The 21837-nt window shown below is 44.3% G+C and overlaps 1 protein-coding gene across 4 annotated transcripts in view; it reads right to left on the bottom strand.

Moving 5' to 3' along the window:
• Positions 1-21837, bottom strand: part of DUSP22 (dual specificity phosphatase 22) — a 92076-nt gene that overhangs the window by 41728 nt on the left and 28511 nt on the right. The window contains exon 1 of one of the 4 annotated variants that reach the window (XM_075084152.1): positions 2366-2382. The exons of 1 other annotated variant lie outside the window; for it this stretch is intronic. Coding sequence is in view for 1 of the 3 variants with exons in the window: in XM_075084150.1 (XP_074940251.1) it covers positions 1902-1922 (21 nt within the window). In the remaining 2 variants the exon portion in view is untranslated. Of the gene's footprint in view, positions 1-1742; positions 1782-1901; positions 2242-2365; positions 2383-21837 lie in introns of those variants that run through there. 2 more of the 4 variants (XM_075084150.1, XM_075084151.1) reach the window with 2 other exon arrangements.

Here is a 21837-nt window from a genome sequence, read left to right as displayed (position 1 = left end):
GATGACCCCACTGTTGATGGCCCTACGCCTCCTCTTGCCCCTCCAGCGTTCACTGACTCACAAGATCAAAAGGAACAGATGATCCGGGGCACATTCTGAAGGTGGCAAGTACCAGACCTACCCACAGGATCCCTACAAAAATAAACCCTCATGGCCAGTACCCAACACAGTTGTAGCCTCCTTAAAGGAACCAGCTCCTCCCAAACTGCTGAACATTTCATCCTCTTGGATACAGCCTTAGGAAGGGAGGAGAAAAATCTTAGTGCTGTGCTTGTCCCAAAAGCTCTGGTTGGTATGTGTCAGCGTAACACTTAAAAGAATTTTAAAAAGTGATTTTAAAAAGTGACCAAATTGCCTGGAGTCACAGATTGCCAATTTCTGCCCACCATGGCAAGATGTAACACAGACAAAGAATGCTAAGCTTCAAAGGGTTGACAATTGTCCTCCCCCCCCCCCCCCGAGATTGCAACTTTGGCATCCCATACCCTGTCCCTCTAAATGTTTTGATAAAATACTACAAACATACCAGAAGTCTAAAAGGAGTCTCTCCAGCTGTGTTTCTTCCTAACTGGCCACTCCTAGAAGGTGCCTCCAAGGAATGGCTGCACATCACACCGTTATCCCCAGACTTCAAAACCAAAAATGGAGAGACTGACCAAGGGAGGTTCTACCTCCTACCCTCTAACTCAGCTGGACTAACCAGCCAAATCTTTCCCCTGCCTGAAGTTTCTATTTCAGTGTCTCTATCCACAGGATGAAAAGGCTTCAACTCCCATATGGCACACTGGGCACTCTGCACACTCACCAACCTGACTTCCAGGGCCAAGGATGTCAGAGCTATTCCTAGCTCTTCTCCTCCGCTTTGTTGGAGGCCATGCTCACGGCTACTCCCAAAGTACTGAAAGCAGGATGTTGGACAGAAGAGATGACTCAACTTCTGCTCCTCATAGTAAGCTATATATAAAAGGCTAGTTACCACGACACTTTCAAACCTGGTTTAAAATAGAGGTGGAGATACTAAGAAAAATCACAGCTGTCCCTTGGTAACTCCCACGACACACCAGGGCAATCGGTTCTTACAGCGATCCCCCACTGCCAAAAAGCCGACACCCTTTGCAAAACAGACCCATCTTCCTTCCTCACTGCGATCTTCCCTGGGGCCAAGCGCTCTCTCGTCCCCCCCGCATCGGGGCCACCCTGGCCGCTCAGCGCCCTCAGAGCTCGCACTGGCCGGCGCCGGCGGACCCCGCAGGTCGGCGCCGGCCATCCCGGTTGCGGGAGCGAGGGATGAAGTTAGATCCCGCACCGGCTGGCTTCGCGGGGCCGCTCCGGGTCCCGCCGCAAACCAGGGGGGTGCCGGCTCCGCCCCGAGCCACCCCCTGGGGCACCCCTAGCGGGGGACAGAGGAGAGGGGGGCCGGCCCCGCCGAAGGGCCCAACGCTGCTGCTGTTGCCTAGAGCATGGCGGGGGGGCACCGAGGCCGTTAGCGACCGTTGAGGGCGCGGGGCCGCCCTCAGCCCCGCGGGCTCGCTTCGCCCGCGGAGGGGAAGCCTAGGCGAGCATCACCGAAACTAGGGCTCCCCGCTGTCCGCCCTCCCGCCCCGTCCCTGCCCGCCCTGCGGCCGGGAAGGAGGCGCGCCCCGAGGGAGCGGCGCAGCCACTGCCTGCTTCCCTCCCCCCCGGGGCGGCGGACCCCCGAAGTTGAAGGGAAAAAAAAACCCAAACCCCAAAACCTCTCCTACCCCGGGCTTTGTTCCTTAAGCGGGCGCCCGCCGCCCGGGGGCGAGACAAAGGAGGGGGCGCCGGGGCCGGCGGCGGGGCGGGACCGCCACCCCCGGCCAGCGCCGCGCCGCGGCCGCGCACATGCACTCACGCACAGCAACAACGACGAGCGGCGTTACCTTGTTCATCCCATTCCCCATGGCTTAAGCGACCCGCACGCCAGCACCGCGGGAGGAGCCGTCGGCTTGCCGGCTAGCGAGCTGCCGGCGGCGGGTCAGCGTGCATGGGACAGTGCTTGCCGGGAGAGAGGGGGGTGACTAGGGACGAGCTAATTGTTAATTAAGGATGGCCGCAGCTTGCCGTTGTTGGGGAAGGTGAGGCGCATCTCCCCGCCGCCCTGGCCGGGGCTTTCTCCTGGCTGCCGGAGGCGGGTTTCCGCTCGGCCGCCCCCGAGAGCAGCAAGCCGCAGGGACACACCACCAGGAACTGCCTCCTCCACCACCACCCCCCCTCCAACGCTCGGTTAAAGCGCCGGCCGCGGGCCGCCCTGGGCCTTGTAGTCCGCACCGCCGCACCGCACCGCCACCGCCTGCCCGCCAGAACTACACCTCCCGGCGCCCCCCGCGCCGCCGACCTGCCCCACCTGTGGCGGCCGGCGGCGCCCGGGCCGGCCCGGCCTCGCCCCATTCCTGAGAGGATGAGTAAGCGCCGCTGCTGGTGGAGTTGGGGCTTGGGTTCTTTCCTGCGGGCGTACCCCGCAATACCGCGACTCCCCGGCGGGAACCGCCCGGTGCCGGCGCGCCCGGGAAGGGCAGGGCAGGAGTTGCAGCGCCCGGCGCTGGAGCCGGCAGGTGTTGCCCGCCCGCCGCCGCCGCACCACGCACCGGTGCTGTTCCTGCCTCAGGCGGGCGCGGAGGCCTGCCTGGCGGGCGGCGGCAGGCCTTGGGCGGCCTCCCGCTCGCCAGCCGGTGCCTCCCCGTCGTTCGTGCCCGGGCGGCGGGGCGAGAAGAGGCGCTTGGCCACAGCGATGAGGCCCACGAAACCGCCCGTGCACAGGACGCCGCCGTGGTCCCCTGCCCCCTGATCCCAGCTGCGCTGCGGGAGTGACAGGCTGGCAAACATGTGGAGGGCATTCGTGGCCTTAAGTACGACAAACAGAGAGGAGAAAGCAAATATTTTGAAGCCAACTAGAAGTCCTAGAGGAAACTAGGGGTCCTAGAAGTCTTTTCCAACCTTAATGATTCTATGGTGGAGAAGGAGCTGGGGGTGCTGGTTGACAGCCAGCTGAACATGAGCCAGCAGTGTGCCCAGGTGGCCAAGAAGGCCAACAGCATCCTGGCTTGTGTCAAGAATAGTGTGGCCAGCAAGAGTAGGGTAGTGATCCTGCCCCTGTACTTGGCACTGGTAAGGCCACACCTCAAATACTGTGTTCAGTTTTGGGCCCCTCACTACAAGAAGGACACTGAGGTGCTGGAGCGTGTCCAGAGAAGGGCAATGTGGCTGGTGAAGGATCTGGAGAACAAGTCCTGTGAGGAGTGGCTGAGGGAATTGGGGTTGTTTAGCCTGGAGAAGAGGAGACTGAGGGGAGGCTTTATTGCTCCCTACAACTACCTGAAAGGAGGCTGCAGTGAGGTGGGTGTTGGTCTCTTCTCCCAAGTAACAAGTGGAAGAACGACAGGAAATGGCCTCAAGTTGCATCAGGGGAAGTTTAGGTTGGACATCAGGAAAAATTCTCTACTGAAAGAGTGGTCAGGCATTCGAACAGGCTGCCCAGAGAGATGGTGGAGTCACCATGTGTAGACATGGCACTTCAGGGCATGGTATAGGAGGCATGGGGGTGTTGGGTTGGCAGTTGGACTTGATCTTGGAGATCTTTTCCGACCTTATATGATTCTATGATTCTATTATATGAAACATGACAGGATCAAGCGGCTGAGGTGGGAAGGGACTGCTGGAGACTGTCTAGTCTAACCCCCTTCCTCAGGCAGGGAAAAATGCTTATGGCAGAGTTTTGGCAGGTGTGGCTTCAAAGCTACGCTCAGTCCTTCCAAACCCATGCTTTTTCTCCCTAATGCACAGTCAAATGTGACATGATACAGCCATATCCCGCTAGCCACAGCAATGTGTTTTGGGAAGTGTGGTGACTGGGGTTTTCATGGTTAGTGAAGGAAATTTACTCCGAAGAGTTAATATAATAGGGAGCACAGACAAGGACCTAAGGGATACACACAGTTTAAATACGCAGGGACAGGACATTACTACATAAGATCTCTCCATTAACCAGCTTGATAACATCCCCCCAAAAAGTGAAATCCTTAGTGGCTCCAATACAAAACAAAGACCAGAGGGATGCTGCTGTGTAGCCACGTTCAGGTTCCCTATGCATTTATTCATGCATCAGTGTGAAGCATATAATATTTTATAGAAATACTTAAAATATCCTCCTGTAGACAACTGCATCTTTAGTCTCAGCACTTGTTACACAAACAGGTTACTGAAAAAAAACCCACAAAAATCAACAAAACATAACTACACAGGTATTCATGTGTCACCTGTGACTTGAAGCTCTGTCGTGTCAAGATGTCGTTGGTTGGGCACACTTCAGTAGGATGGGGCAGGTTGGGGCATTTACAGCCCAAGGGAGGCAGTGGAAAGGTGAAAGATGGAGAACAGGGTAAAGCCAACAGGCACCAAAACCAGGTATAGAATAATTGCTGGATGAACTCTGAAACAATGAATAGATGAGTGACGGGACTATTACATAAAGGCAGTGCTTGCCCCTCTAAGAGGACAGTTTTGCAACCTCCAGTTGCAATCAAATGCCAGCTGTTGCCAAAGAGGAAGTCACACGTCCCCCACACTACCCCCAACAGTATAGCTGTGACCCTGTCCCTAAGCAACCCCAACACTCACCTGAGCGAATAGTGAACTTTTTCAGAGGACTAACCCCATAGAAGGCTGGGGGTGACAGCCCGCTCCCCATGGGGTCAGACCAGTGCATGAGGAGACAGGGAGCGGGACCACCTGCCTCTGCAGTGGCTCGTCATTGCATTGCCACATCTTCAAAAACCGGTGCTGTTCCCAAAGAAGCCAATGACATACTTGAAAGCCAACAGAAGTTAAGCCATCGGTTTCACTGCCTAAGAAGCTGGGAAACTCCTGCCTTGAACTAGCCATGTCATCACCACAGATGCTTTAATTTCAGGGGGAGGGAACATGCCTGAGAGCAGCACTACTGGAGGAGCACAGTCCGCAGCTCCCGAACAGCCTGCAGCCAGCAGGCAGTTTGGGGCCAGCTTCTGTGACAGTGGTGGGTGTGTCGAGTGACTGGTGAGGAGGCAGGGTGCTAGCAAGAGGTTTGCTGAGTAATCTTATCCTGGGGTTGTAAGAGGAAAGCAGGCAGCATGGACTGCTGAGGCTAGGCCACTTCTGCTCCATCTGAACTGGGTGGCCCTGGAAGCACTGCTGAGCTACACCTCAACCCGTGTTAGGGGAGGCTCAGTGTGAGCCAGCCCCCAGTGATTTCTGCACACCTGGGTGTCCCCTGTGGAACTGTGCCAGCGGGGTAGTGGGAAGTCAACACATGCTTCAACATGGATCATTTGGGATCAGGCCTTTGGCTTCACCACATGACACCACCCACCAGCCTCTCGCACTTAGCAGTATGGCTGGCTCTGCCTCAGCTTGCAGCAGAACGGGAACACTGAGGAGACATTGCTTTTTCTTTTGAACCATTCCTGAAGCTCCTCCTCCCTGAGGCTCCACAGAGTTTGGAGTGTGTATCATGTATTGGTGGCCACAAAAACACCAGAGAAGTCTCTCTGTAAGGCCAGGAAGGATAGCCACCTGACTTAATGTACTGCATTTCTCCCCTCCCCTCCCCCTCAATACCACTGAAAAGCATAGCAGTGAGCTTTATCACAGATATTGGCTTTAATATTTCATTGGCAAAGCTCTCCAGAATGTAATTTACTTTATTCTCATGCCGTGCAAAATATGACCGAGGTCCAAAAGGTATGAATCACAGCTTGCAGTAATAACTACTAAACACATTCTGCCCCCAAAATGAAAGAATTCTTTGTCAGCAACTCTGGCACGTAGTTTCTTTTTGTGACACAAAAGGATAAACAGTAAATAATATCCCTGATAACTGCAGGGATCTGTGTTGTGCTAAGAGGTCCATGGTAACTGGAACGCCTTGCTGTCAATATGCTGGAAGTCTGGGCTGGTCAGTTCAGTTCCCCATAACTCAATTTCTCCATCAGTAAAATGCAAATAACAATATTTCTGATCTTTTCAAAGAGCCCTGAAAAGTACTGTGCATGGACAACTCACGTGAAATTGTTATATTACAGAATACAGATGGAATACAAGTATATATATAACTTAGTCATCTGACAGTTTTCTGAATGGGAAGCGTCACGCATTCCCATCCTTCTGAATGGGAAGTGTGATTCTCTGTTTTATTTTCAAGTTTCATGACTCCCTTAAGGATGCCTACTTCAACCTGCAGTGCTTTCCCTTATTAGAATTTTACTGCATGCATGCAGCTTTTTACAGTGCAAGAGCACAAATCAGAGTGGGAGAGTATAACATACCAATATTAAAAAGCAGTAGGAGGAAATCCACTTCTCTCTCAAACATTTACCATGGTGTATAGCTTTTCTTTTTCCTCCCCACAGGTATAGAGGGGGATTCCTGATACTGTTGCCAGACCTGACCCTCTTGTCAGTTATTCCAAAACCTGATCACTCTAGTTCTTCAGCTGTTGTTTAATGAACTACCACATCATGCATTTATGGGGGCAGGTCTTCAGCAAGCCTAAATCATCATAAAGTGTTTAGTCATTGTCACTTCTCAAGATCTTATTCCTTGTGCTTAGTATCTGCATTGTTTTAATATTTTGAAAGTCCACTTTAAAAAGTAAGCTACCTTGAGATGACTGGGCTGAATAACTGAACTCAGAAAGTAAGATAAAAAATCTCTTTGTGCATCTCATAGCTTTCAGTATCCCTGAAAAGAGACATCACTTTGCCTGGCCTGTAACCCTACAAATGTGGGGATTTTTCTACTTCTTTGTGATATGAGGATAATAAATTGAGTAATCCCCATTTCTTGAATTTGCAAGCAAATGTATCTGGCAATGCCAACTCTTCAGCAGCAGTGATTGTCTTCTAGGCGCTTGCCTGAAAACTAACAAACAACTAAACTGATACTGAAAATGAACCTTCATAAAAAATTAGACAAAACTTCTGCTTTGACAGTATGTTCACCTTACTATGTTAAAAATAAGTAAGTAAATACTCTCTACTTCCTATCTTCTGATCTCACTTTCTGTAAACCCTGAGCTCACATTCAGCCATAGGCAGAAGGCATGTCAGCTATCCATGATCTGTCTGGAACTGATAAGAACTGGGCTGGGTTCCCCTGAAGTGGTGTCACAACTTAGTTCTCAGAGGTGGCAAGAAGGGAGAAAAAGAGGATGACTGGTCAGAAGTAGCCAGTGGAATGGTTTTCCTCTGAAACAGAGTGATTTGACAGAAAGGAACTCTTTCACTAGAAATAAATAACAAAACCTTAAAATTCATAAATAGTACAGGGCTTGTTTTCTAACTGTGCTGAGAGGGATGTCAATGGAGGGGAAAGAACTTGGAGGACTCATTGCCCTTTCTTCTAATATTTCTACTTGGTAATAATAGTTGCTAAAGCATTCCAAAGCCTGTTTTCTGGATAGAAGAGATAGCACTCTGCTTTACTGCCATGTATCCACAGAGCAGAATTCATTCATCATTTGATAAATTCACTGTCTTAAGGCCAAATTTGGCTTTTATTATGCCACTGTCAATGTGCAGTAACTTCATCAAAATCAACAATGTTGCAGCAAGTTTTGAGTCCTGCAACTGAAGGGAGTTACTGCTGTGGTTTACTTCAGCAAAAATCAGCTTTCAAGAGCTGCTCTGAACAGGCAGAGTAGCTGGAAGAGCATCATCTCCTTCTGCCTCATACTCCTCTCACTTCCCCTTCCATTAACAGATAATATCAACAGAATATGGAGTACACCAGGATGAAAGGGCTGAGCCAGCGCATGAGGCCAAAGTGGCACAAAGGAGGGCTTTGCAGAAGGCAGGTCTCAAAAAAAAAAAAAAGGAACCGACAATTCAGTCAGGAGGAACACTAAAGAATGGCTGAGAAAGGCGTACAGGATAATTTAGATGTAGGTTAGCTGCCATGGCAACCATGTACCAAATTACTGCACCTCTGTGTCTCTAAACCTGCCAGCAGCTACTTTTGTTTGTGTGTACTTCAGGCTTTAAAAAAAAATGAATCCGCCTTAAAACTCATGAAGGATTGCAAATGAAGTGCTGTAGGGTGCTTGGTTTAAACTTTTGAAAATAGAGACAGAAATAATAATAGGCCTTGAAAATTCTAAATTCATTGAGTGGTTAAAAAATACATAATTTCTTTAACATTTATAGCAGTCGGTTCTAAGCCTCAATTTATACTGCTTTGACTTGCAGATATTTACCAGGTCAGCCTGATACTTTTACCTCCAATGCATATATGAGAAAGAAATTGGTCCTAGCAGCAGCTCTATTTATTTTTCACTGTGAGAAACTGCCATGTTATAAAGAGAGTAAGACATTTTCTTTTAATCCAGGATTCTTTGGAAATATGCTAAAATATTAGATCCCTAGAGAATAGAAATGGGGCTATCAAAAAGCATGCTGCAAGGCACATGTATATTATTAGTTACTAAGAATAGTCCATTGCTGAGTGCGGGTGAAAATATCCAAATGCGTTCCCTTGATAAGCTAGGTATGTATTCGCTTCTCTGGGCACACGTTAAAGTGTCCTCAAATGGAAAAAAATGTTATAATAACCTAACCTCTGCTTCCAGTTCATATGCATGTGATCCTAGGGGAACACAACCTTCACAACACCTCTCTGCAGGAAGCCAACAGACCATCATATCTATTGGACTTGTCTTATGCAGTCCATGAAAACTCTTTGGAGTACAATGAGGTCAGTTTTGAAGCTCCCCTTGAAACTTAGTGAATGTCACTGAGCTGTTTGGCCATCAGCTGAGAGCCATTGGGGTGTGACCTGCCAAAGTCAGCAGGAATCTTTGAATCAGCTGCAGAAGCAGCTGTGGTCAATGCCAGGAGGTAGCTCCCCATCCCTCCACCATCACATGACACTCAGTGTAGACTGTGGTATTCAGTAATCACGGCCTGCCTCCAGCAAAAACACTGGGCAGAGATCTTTATTTTGATGACATTTTCCCAACAGCTTCTGCTTAATGGGATATGTCTTAAGATTTCCTGTGTTTGGAAAATTGAAAACAGTTAAAGCTACTGTTCTCTATTCCATATTTTGTTTTCTCAGCCAAAATCTAAGACAGTAGCCCTTAAATACCACTTAAGAAAAACACAGTCCAAATACTTACATTTCCAATATATTGACTACATTCTCCAAGAACATTCAGTTACTCTTGAGGCCCTTACACTGTTGCTTGTACTGGTGGGCTGCTCTTGATACAAGAAGATTATCACCCAGGGTTAGTTATTCGATTTTCCTTGCAGAGTTTTCACTTGGTTTGGTTAATTTGGCCTGTTGCAGTTATCTGTCTGACTGTGGCAAGAGTGTCCCTCCAAAGTTGCCTCCAAGCTACCTGGTTACCTAGAAAGTCTGGCAGTATGTCCCCAGTGCATCTGGGATTCTGCATGTCCAGTGGGCTGCCTGTGAGCGGTCTGTGGGGCAGCTGAGAATGGGAGATGAGTGGGAAGCAGAGCACAGAGCATGCTTACAGCCCAGAAATATACCTCTTTGGGTGTATAGGTGTAAACCACTAAGATGTTCCCAGGTTAAGCAGCAGGCTCAGTGCCCCTTGCCTGCCTGCCTTCTGCAAGTTATAATAAAAAATGTGTTTCCTCTCTAAGCATATAGCCACCTGAGGCACCCTGGATCAGTATGATTGCAATTACTCTCAGCAACTGTTTAGTACCTTTGGGGATGCAAATCATGTCAAACTCAGGAAGCAGTACGATGCCAGGACTTGAAATTCTACTGTTTGCCTTTATATCTGCCTCCCCATACTTCTGCAAATCCCTGTTCTTCTAACATCACTTCCTGATGAGCACTGTGTCTGCTGAGCAAACTATTCCACTGTTGTGGCCCAGTTAAGTACAGATTAACATCTGATGTTGATATGTAAACCTGTACTCCACTGCACATGGTATAAATTCAGGGCCACTAAACAAAAGACATTTTCAGACATTATAACATCCCATATGCCTGCTTTGTCCAGCACAACGGGCACAGTCATCAGTAAAGTTATGTCACAGAAGATAAGAATTGCTAGTCTGGGATGGGTTCCATTTACTTTCAGGTTGAGAGCTCATTGATCTTCTTCTCAGCCAGTGTCCTTTTCCAAGGAAAGAACTACTGGAACTGCTGATACTGTCTTCCTTGTACGCAATCTGTTCACTAAGCTGATATCTGTCTCTTCTGCACCTACTGGACACCTTGCAGCTGCAGAACATATTGCTCACTTCTGTCTCTGAGCTCTTCAAGTGTTTCTGTGATGTTTTATTGTGGTATTTTGGAGTTTTGGTCATCCCCTGTACTAAAGCATCAGCAACACCCAACAAGCTTCTAACCCATCAGGCGTTAGTTTGGGGTCTCCTTGTGGTCTTTTCTGAGGCTTTTTTATTTGTTCTGATCCTTTGGTCCTTTGCCTGGGAGTTGAGTACATGCATGACTTGAGACGTTGGTTCGCGGATTGTATACTTCTCTCTAGTTTCACTTTCTTTTTGTGACTCCAGGTTAGATCTACTCTCAAACAGTTCATTTTACATAAGGATATAAAAGCAGCTGTTCTACGTTCATAGTAAAGATCCATATAGCTCCACATCTTCTCTAAACAGCGGCAAGTAGTGGACACCTATGAGAAACAGGGTGAGTACAGAGGGTTCCTTCCCCATTTGTATCTTCCAGTTTCTGGCAACCAGCAGGTCAGGTTTGTGAGCCAAGGGCACACCCAGTCCCTGGTCTGAATGTTAAGCTTTTTTTAAGCTTTTTTTAAAAGCTGTTTTTATGCTAACATTTACAGTGACTCCAAGATCTCTTTCTTGAGTGACAACTGCTCATTCAGAACTGTTTGCATTTATTAGGGCTGTATTTTTCCCATATGCACTATTTTGTATTTATCAGCATTGCCATTTTACTACCCAGTCAGTTGATAATGGGAGATCCCTGTGCTACTTTCTCAAGCAGCTTTTGTTTTTGACTATTGGAAACAACTTTGTATCATCAGCCACCTTGGCCATCCACCACCTCTTCCAGCCCAGTTGTGAATGTGTTGGACAGTGCAGGACCTGGCACAGTCTCCTTCCCCTGCCTTCCTCTTGCAACTTCCTTTAATTGTGAAAAATGATCAGTAGCTCCCTCCTTTGCTTTTCATCCTCTAACCAGTTACTAATCTACAAAAGGACCTTCCTTCAAGCTCAGGCTTTTTAATGAGCCTTTTGGGGTTTGGGGAATCCTGTTAAAACATTTCTGAAAAATACCATTATTCAAACACTGAGAGAAATTGGAATGGGGAGAAGGGTGGGGAGCAAGGAGATGTATTTGTCTCTTTAAAAACCAGAAAGTTTTAGTCTTCCTTATGTCTAAGCTTCCCCTTAACATGGGAAAGGAAATTGTGTAGTCTGCCAGAGCACTACTTGTAAAAAAGCAGTATATTTCCACTGAAATCCATCAGGCAATGCTGATGACATGGGCTGAATGTTCTGCTTATCGGTAGACTTACTAAGTTTTGCTTCATTAACTCATGTCTTTGAACCTGGTTCTGTAAGCAAAAATACTTCTGTTTCTTCATTGTGAATAATTGTACTTTATTTGGAAAGAGTCAGATTCACCTGGAGGGGATGCAGTCGTCAAACTCTAGTTAGACTTGGGTAGGGTTAATGCAAATTTACACTGAAGTCCACGAAGTCACGCTAGGGTTTGTATTTTTACTGCCTAACAGAAACAGCTTATGCTGCCAGTGAAGTCTATGAAACTTTGTCATTGATTTCAGTAGGAACAGGAACACCACTTGTCATAAAAGATTCACTTGACCTAATCTTTTTGTAGGTGAAGAGATATGACATTTCAGGAAATTTCAGTGTCTTTTATAATTTGATTATTTCACCTGCTTTGATGGTTACTTTATTTGTCATCTGGCAGAAAATGAAACTCATTTTATAGTCTTTTAATATCTGAATAGAGCTGTAATGCATGTAGATGGGCTTGTATTTAGGAGTGGTGCCAACACTGAGTGATTTTAATATATTATATAGTTGATAATATCTGACCAAATATTCTAGAATAAGTCACTATAGAAATGAAGGTAGGTTTCCTGTGTGGCTTATGATATAATACTAAAATACAAAAGAAACCTGACTGGGTTTCAGTTATGAAATAATAGATACTGAGCCATTTTCAGATTTGCTCCATATTGCCAAAGTGTTTAAGCAGGTGTGTTTCACAAAGTTTGTGAAACAAAAGCTCAGCTGAAAGCAAATCAACATTAGGAAGCAAAACCAGTGCTGAGTGATAGCGCTTAAAAACTGAGAAACAAGAGTGGTTTTAAACAGCAACTGAAAAGATGCTTTGATGTTTTTTAAAGTACTCCCTTATACTCTAAAAACACATTCCAGTTTTCTGCAGTTATGTACAAGACATTGCATCTTATATTAGTGTTACTTGTGTAGCTTGGATTATACCCATCAAACATTAACTTTGTTTCTTGTGATATGAGCATGCCAGCAGTTTTTGAAGATTAGGAAAACATGTTCATGAACTTAACTGCTAAAGACCATTATTTTTTTTGCCAGAGCATTATCTTATGTATACAAATGGGGGAAAATGGCAACGAACCTAAAAGCCTCAGTATCTTCACATAACCACCAATTATCCTGTCAGTTTGTAGGAACAGGCAAACCCCTCTGCAGCGAATGCAAGGGTAGGCCAAATATTGTTTGCTGAATTCAAGTGATATCTGTAATCAATATCTTAATTCAACCTCAGCTGAGAGAGTACTCTTCCATTGCACTGGGAGCTGAATGCCTTCCATCACCTCGCAGAACGACAAGCAGTCTCCCTCTGAAACATGACAAGGCTCAGCAGTAGCACGGGCAGAAGTATTTAGGTCAAAGACTGCTAACAGAGGCAAAGGTGGGCAATGTGACCTGAGGGGAAATTAAGAAAATCTTAAGAATTCTGGCTGATTTTATGTAAGTCCCTAAAAGCCTTGAATTCATGTGAATTCACTGAAGGCAAATCATTTCATGCCTTAAAGTGTACAGAAGTCTTTTGACAAAAGGGCTTGTATTGTGTAGCTCTCCAACGTGACTTAGGAAGATAAGACATGGACAATGGAGAGTTATTAACATGACTAATTTTCCATGCAAATTGGAAGCAGAGCAGAACAATACGATGGCTGTGGCTTAATGGCACCAGGTTGCCTGCAGGGCTGAACATAAAATATCACAGTAGGAAAGAAATAACAAAGACAAAAGCTACTAGAACAAACTTGCTTTCAGAAATGATCTGGGGCAGCTGGACCACAAGATCCTTTTCTGGAGGTGGTTCCAAAGATTCAGTGCCCAGAAAAACATGCCTAAAAAGCCAGAGCTAAAGAACAACTGCAGATTTGCCAGACCTGAAGAACTTCATGAACCCAATGCATGAATCTAAACACCTTCACCAGATTCACTTTCATTCCACATCTTGGGGTCAGCAGCATTATGACAGATGTATTTGCAAAAGGTTAGCATTTATATTAATCAAATATGTTGGCCCCTTCAATACAGGAAACAGAAGCAACTTAAAGAGATGATCAAATTCACATTTCCACATGTCACTTTGTGTATTGTCTTTTCTGGAAGAAGAGTCTTCAGTAGAAAGGATGTAGGAAGAAGGAGGGCTACTGGAAGTTGTAGGCATTGGGATACACATACCCTGGGGTAAGTAGTTGCTGCTGTGACTTTCACAAGATATGTTTCTGCAATGCATATTTGCGTATTGCTGTGACTCACAGCTGAGCAGTAGAGATGATGCTAGTCCAGGCGGCAATAGCTTATACTGGCTGAAATACCAATCCCAAGAAGCTCAAAGGAAAAATAGTTCACACAGCAAACAAAGAGATAGCAGCTGCTCCACTGCCTCTTCTGTCCTCTCCTTGCTGAAGCCTCCTCTATTTATACATAACTGACATCCACAGGAGTGATCATACAGAAGAAAAAGTATTTCCATTTGACGTTTTGGTGGACAATCTATGTAGCAGCAGAATGCTGTCTGAAACACGCAGGCCTCTCTTGATTTATTCACTCTGACAGTGGGGATTATTTTAGAACACAAGTGACAGGAAGTAATGTTTTCTACAGTTCATCAGGAAACAGAACAAGACAAAGCACCAACTCTCGAGGAACAGGAGCTCTGACATCCTGTCCATGCTGCACATTCAGTGCCTCTCTGCCTCTAAAAGAAATTTGAAACAGACCTTTCGTAAAAGGGGTTGTTTTTGCTGAGTCAAATCAAACTACTGTATGTCTCTGTCTTCAAAAACTCCCAACATAGTTTATGTTCTATTGGAAACCAAAAGGTGACAGACAGCTCCGGTCCATCAAGTGCAGCATTCACTGAAATCAAGAGAGCTGTATCTCTTGCCCCCAAGTCTGAAAGTTTTCCAACAAGTTGCTGACATAGAAGAGGTCACTCAACTATTTCTAGTACTGTGGATGGAGGGAAGGAAGGAAGGAAGGAAGGAAGGAAGGAAGGAAGGAAGGAAGGAAGGAAGGAAGGAAGGAAGGAAGGAAGGAAGGAAGGAAGGAAGGAAGGAAGGAAGGAAGGAAGGAAGGAAGGAAGGAAGGAAGGAAGGAAGGAAGGAAGGAAGGAAGGAAGGAAGGAAGGAAGGAAGGGAGGGAGGGAGGGAGGGAGGGAGGGAGGGAGGGAGGAAGGAAGGAAGGAAGGAAGGAAGGAAGGAGGGAGGGAGGGGAGGGAAGGGAGGGGAGGGAAGGGAGGGAGGGAGAGGGATTCCCTCAGAATAAGATTGCACTATGTCCATCTTTGGGAAGTCTACATTGCTGCTGCCTCTGTGAGCCTTTCTGTGGTTACACAGAGGATTTTGGTCTCTGTGCTATTAGTCTGGCACCTTCAATGCATACTTGATTCTCTACTGAAAACTTTGATGTGAAATATTAAGACCAAGAAGCTGGTTTCCTCTGCCCATGTGGCAAAGCCAGAATGAGGAAGAAAATATAAATTTGTTTTCTTTATTCTGTTGCAGTGATGAATCATTACTTAATCCAACAGCCAAAGCACAGGCTTTCTGCATATGTGGAAGAAAGATTACCCTGTTTCTGCAGTACATATTTATCCAACTCCCCTTTTATCCTTCCCCGTAATCTTGGTCCTTTACTCATCTTACCATTCCTTCCAGTCCCCTTCTTGCTCCCAAATTGCAGCTCCAAGCCTTACTAACTTTAATTGTCCAGAGACCAAACTGCAAAAGAATAAAACATGAAGGGTAGATCAGTCAAACACTAGTTACAACTGACTGCTTGCTTCCCTTTTTATGAAAGTTTACCTTTGACTTTTATTTCTGCCCTCCAAGAATCTGGGTTTCAGCCACTGAGAATGAAAGCACCCATGCAGAGTAGTTTGATTTTGGACCTTTTTTCTAGAGGAGTAGCTGAATTTTTCTGGCTAAACTGGTTTCCAGTATAAAAGTAAAGTTGGGCTTTCAAGTAAACCAAAATATCTACTTTCTAAACTAGTTTATGGGATGAACAGAGATAAGATTGTTATTGATTGTTAAAACTTTAACATTGATTGTCAAAACTTTAATGCTTTTACCACCAAATTCACCATTTTCCATGAAAAGAATATATTATTAAAAATTAATCAAAATTTTCCATGCGGAAAACACATCTCAAGTCCGTAAGCCTTCCTTCCAAACTACCTGTTCATCTGGAAGCTTGAGAATAATTCACAGGTACATATATTACCTATGCAAGTGTGGAATATGCTGCTGTGTGAGATATGGACTCAGAAGACTCCATCATGGAAAGCAGGTGGCTGACAAAGGATGTATTCAGAGATCTAGTAAAGTAAGGTGACATAGGGAAAGTGAATAGGTAATGGCTGACCCTACTCTCTCCTCCAATACAAGAACTAAGGGGCATCCGATAAAACTTGCACAGAACAGGCTGGAACAGAGGAAGTGGTCCTTTGTACATTGAGCCAAACTGTGGAAATCCTTGCTGCAAAAGAGTGTGTTTATAAAGGTGCTCTGTGGGATCAATAAGCAACTGGAAAAATCCGTAGAAGATCACTGAACAGGAAAGCCTTTGGCAACGGAAGTCCATGAGCTACACGCTACTGAAGGCCAGAAAAAGATTCTGGAAAAGTTTCACTATATCCTTACTTTACCTTTTAATTCCCTCCTAGGAATCTGCTCTCAGCCACCATTGGAAAAGGGCTAAAGGGACATTCCATCTGACCAGTCTGACCAGGCACAACTCTTCCCTTGTTCTTTAACTTTGACTCAAAATAAGGATCTTTTATATAGAGCAGTATCTACTGCTCATTGAGCTCAGTTCAGCTTTACTAATTCAGCCAGACTTAATACCTCAAGGGCAGTTCTACTCTGTAAAGTGCTTCCAGTAATGGGGTTTCACATTTGTCATCTTCAGTATTTCCCATCATAAATGTGCTTATTTTCCTGTGTAACATGATAGCATAAATCCAGCCTGATATCTAGAGCTTGTGATGGCTTCTTTTCTCCTTAAGATTTTTCTCCAGAAGATCATATTATGTCCCTTAGTATTTTCTATGCACGGTCCCTGCTTTCAGAGTGACTGGAATATAATGTGAAACAAGGGAAGTGCTCCTGTATACATTGAGTCAAGCTGTGGAAGTCCTTGCTGCAAAAGACTGAACTTTTTCACACAGAACTGAATCAAATATCGCCTCCTTTAGTTGGCCATGACTACGAGCTGGGCAGAGGTAAAATCAGGGGAAAACCCCTTCTCTGGTCACCAGTGCAAGTGATGATGTCAGCTGTTCCTACAGAAGGTGACATTCTTCCATGCTGACTTCAGAACAGAGTCACAGTTACACTGGCCTTTGGCTTTTCATGACTTTAGACACAAATGTCTTTTTAATGAACCTTCAGCAATGCTATCATTACTTTAGTTTGGTGGCGGGCCAGAGAAAAGGTTGCTATTTCAGCAAAAATGCAGGAGAAATGGTGACAGTTACGTGGGCAGCAGCAAAGTCAGAAGCACTACACTTCTTGGAAATGAAAGATAGGCATTGTAGTTACTTCTAGATTAAGAAACAGAAGAAAACTATCCAGTTCCTGAGACCAGGTACCCACCTTAGCTGCATCCTAACATCAGCTTGACTGGAGTTTGACGTCAGAACAGAACTACTCCTATTTCATTGACACCTTGGCAGTGAAGCCTAGCTGCACAAACTTGTGAGGAGCTACGGCACACTCCAGCAGGTAATCTAGAACTTGCACAAGGTGCAAGTCTCTCCCTAGGACCTGAAATGTACTACTACTCTAAATTTTACTTACCAGTTGAATAAGTGTCCGGGTTGCTGTTTAGCTGGGAGTCTGCTACATGCTTTGTGTACTTGTTGTGCGCGTGTGACATTCGAGCTATTGTTTCATTATTTTGTGCCCCTCTTGAGATAGACTTTGATAATAAAGTAGTTCTGCCTTGCCTGAGGCAGGGTGCCACTCGCTGTGTGTGGCATATAGGTGAGAAAACTGAGTTGGCCGGGCACCTACACAAGTACACGGCATTACTAGATTGTGAGATGTAACTCCCAGTCTCAAGTATTATTACTCATGCATTTTTTCCATCACAGTTAATATTCTGAGTAGTTTCAATTGTCATCTATAGGTAGAATTTTCAAAACCACAAAGTGTCAGCCTAACTCTGCTTCCACCAAAATGAACAACATTTTTACTGACTTTGGTTTTGGGTAATAGTTGCGCACTATAAGGCATTCCACCTTATACTTTGAAAGCCAAAAAGAACGTCTAAACAGAAGATGGTTCTCATTCCCCAGAATATTTTAAATGCTAGGAAAGGTATCTGACCATGAACATTTCAGACAGATGGGGACATAAACTGGGATTAGAAGTATCGGCAGGTCAGCCATTGAAAGAGATAACATCTGCAGAATCACATAAAAATTAACTGTCTATCTACCAATGTAAATAAAACTTAAGTTCTCTTATCTTTAGAGCTAACAGGAGTTTTTTATAAAAGTCTCTACTCTTTCTGTGCCATACTTCAAGGGCTTATACAAGATTGCTTTTGACCTGCCAGTCCTGAAACCTCATTCCTGGACAACTTCTGGCACTTCATCCTAATGCTGAAATCATCCTTTTAAAATTAAATGATTGTACCATTCTCCAACATCCAACATGGTCCTCTAGAGTTTCATGCCCAGTCACAGAGAAGGTGGTTAAGCACTTGAACAGGTGTCCAGAGAGACTGCGTGTAACAAAAACCAACTGGGCAAGGCCTGAGCAACCTGATCTGACTCTGACATGCTCCCTGTTTTGAGCAGGAGCTTGGGCTAAGCGACCTCCAGAGATCTCTTCCAACCTCAGTTAGTCTCAAATTCATTGATTCTGCTTCTTTTTTCCTTATATCACTTACTGCTAAGGGATCTCACACAAAAATGCAGCCATTGTAGCTCTCCCCTGCTAGCCTTTTGCATTTTTTTCCCCTGGACCTTTCCTCTGCAGCTCTGTAAACGTACATATTCAAGCTGTATCTAAACATTGCAGTTTCTTTGTACATCAGATCTCTTACACTCCTCCCTTCCTTTCAGTCATCAGCGACTGAAGATAGGGATCCAGAGATCACAGTTTTATTTTTGGCATTATATCTACTTTATTCATTATTTTCTGTGCACTTTTTCTGCAGTCTTTGATGACTCCCTTAAGATTTTCTACAGCATCACAGGTTTTTTTGCTTTCTATTATTTTTCCTTTTGTTAAAAGAGTTCATCTCCTCAGTTAAGTAAAAAAGATTATTTCTGTAAGCTAAAAATTAATTCCATTATCTTAGCTCTCCTTCCAGTTTGCATGTTCCATCTTTATTATTGGATGACAGAAAGGCTGGTAGCAAAGATACTGGATTTGAGATTCATAAAACTTGGAGTTATTTCCTGCATTTCAGTGGGTCTACAGCGCAGAGCTTCACATGAATTAGTTCAGAGACAACAGTAGTTCAGCTGGAATACATGAAGACTTTGAAACATCTAATTTACATTGTGAAAGTAGAATTCTTTATTTAAAGCTACCTTTGGTATCTATTTACCTATCGAAGTCTAAAGGGTAAACATATCCAAAGGCTGTGCTAAAAGCTGCACCTCAGGAAAATGGAGGTAACACCGTTTCCTCCCTCTTACCCTTCTTCATCTGCTTATGCTGATCTTAACATCTTTTCAGCCAGGAATATATTTTGTTATGTTTCCAAAGCATAACTGGACATCCATTCTATGGAATGAATGTAGAGATTTAAGCAGAAATTAAGAAAAACACCAACATATTTTACTGCTTCATCTTTTAAAGGGCAGCTTTTAAGAAATGCATCTTTCCTTATGCTGCAGCCTTTCAGAAGAGATTCCTACTTTCTAAGAGAACCAATGAGATTAACTTTTGTAATTTCATCTTGGTCCTGTAAGTAAGGCTAGGAAATGCAGCTGAAACTAAAATCTTCCATACAGTTTCTGTTTTCTGTGCATATTTTTGAATATCAGGTGACATATGTGGGTGGGGGAACTTCAAGATTAGCCTTAATCAAATCTCAGCTTTTGCTGGAACTTCCCAAAGCCTTTCTCACCCTCTTCTCCTGACTGAAACATTTTGCTAGTTTTGGGTGCATTCCAATTAGAACTTAAAATATTTAGTTTTGGTTTGTTGACTTGCAGTGTTCCAACTACTTCCACGTTTCATTTCATCATTCAGATCTATCCCTTTATTCTTCCATCCTGAAGTTAGCTCTAAAATGTTACCTCTGTATCTGAGATACAGACCACATTCAAACAAATCTTCTGGTGCTTTCCAAAAGACTTTTAGTCTGAATAAGGAAGAAAAAATGGATCTTCTACCACAGGCAATGAAAATGAAATTTACAGGACAGAAGCAGACTGAACCCATACTGACAGCAGCTTCTTGATAGCATTTTAGAAAGAAAAGATGAAAGATAGCTTCACTACATTTCTGTGTAGAAAGATCACTCATTCCAGTAACGATCAGTAGAAGAACTTTGTGATATAGGAAGGTGGGTTCATACAGCGAGAGTTGGAGAGTAAACAAATAATCCAGAGCAAAGTAAACTCATTTAACCACCTTTCTCAGATGAAAAAATAATCTTCATAAAAGGAAAAGGAAAATGTAAACTGAGAGCTAAAATTTATGATTAGAAAGAAGATACTTGTGGAAAGAGGTTGATTTCTCTCAGAAAAGCCCAGCAGAGCAAATGTGTTAAGATGAGTCCTTACAGCTATCTAGTATCTAACAGAAGGGGTCTCCTTTCTGGTTGAGAACTTTAAGGATGTGCTAAATCATATCAGAAGCCATCAATTTCTTTCAAGTGATAACTGATTAGATACGCTGTGATTTTCCTCCTCACTTTAGCTTTCTTTCATGCCTTTTCTTTAGCTTTCTCCTCCTTCTGACCTCACAGGTAGAAGTTTTTATCTGCTGTCATCATTTAACATCTTGTCTTGCCATCAGTATCCTTCCCTATTCCAGCTCCCGGTCTATTTTGCACTTCCTTGCATTACTCCCTCTCTTTTTTTCTTAACCTTTTTTCCTGTCCATCTGTTTCTCCTCCCAACACAAATAACCTTGATTATATTCTATCCTTAAGTCTGCTACTTCTACGCCTTTTTCTCTTTCATCTCCATTGGAATAGGATTCATTAGGGAGTAAATAAATATAATTTTTATTAAAAAGGCAAAATGCCTAAAATAATGGCCAATATTCACATACAAGAAATTGATACAAATATGTGCAGCAAATTTGTCTCTTCAAAATCAGTGCAGTGTTAACGTAGCTCTTCCTGTTGATTTTAAAATGTATTCTTCTGAACTCTATCAATTATTTCTAGTTGTTAATTTCCAATATCCATGTTATTTTTCTTCCATCTCACCATGCACCTTTATTAGTTTGGGTTTGTTTTGTCTAGTTTGCATTGCATTGGTGAGGTTTTTGGTTTGGGTTGGGTTGGTTTTTTACCAAGCCAGCTACTCAGTTTTTATTCTTTACATGCATTTTCATTTCTTTTGACTAATTCATCCTGTACTACCAGGCTTCTCCTTTAACTAGCTACAGCTGTTTCCTGCAGGCTTTATACTCAAAACATGGAAGAGCTCTTTAAGAATTATTTAACAATGTGATCTCACTTAGCAAGTAAACCTAACTAATGATTTCAGATACTCCAGGTACATTGAACATGGCACCTGTAAGCACAGTTGCTGTCTAGAGCTGTTTTTTTAATTACACCTCAGGCCTCCTCCAGTTCAGTTCCCGACAACTGAATTTATCTAAACTATTTTCACCATCGTTTCTGGTGACTTCTTCTTAACCAAAGCTTACAATTCTAGCACTTTAGGCTTCCTGTTCATGCTGTGCCAGTTGTTCTTGACACAACTACAATGTCATTTCTGAAAATTTGACACTCATTGGCGTCAGGGTCTCCATTGTCTCCTAATTCTCCTCTGCCCACTCTAACAGCTCACAGAGCTCCAATCCAGCACTCCAAGGGGGCAGGGTGTTCTGTCAAATGCTGGGTTTGATTCCCTTCTCTTCCACTGCCCCTTATCTCTGAATAATCACTCCCCCAGTGCACTAAACAGCTTCACGTTCATCACTTACAAATCCATATTTCCACTCTAGGCATGAATCATTTTAGCCAAGCTAACAACTCAGCCTGTCTTTCTGACAACTCACTGTGGATGTGTAATCATGAGTGTAAGTTTAATATGGTTAATCATTCTCCCCCAGTATTTCTTTGCCAGCTTTGGCAGCAC

Source organism: Phalacrocorax aristotelis, chromosome 2 (genome assembly GCF_949628215.1).
Source record: "Phalacrocorax aristotelis chromosome 2, bGulAri2.1, whole genome shotgun sequence".
Classification (NCBI taxonomy): domain Eukaryota; kingdom Metazoa; phylum Chordata; class Aves; order Suliformes; family Phalacrocoracidae; genus Phalacrocorax; species Phalacrocorax aristotelis.
The sequence above is the reverse complement of the archived record's forward strand: the minus strand, read 5'-3'. Positions and strand labels throughout refer to the sequence as shown.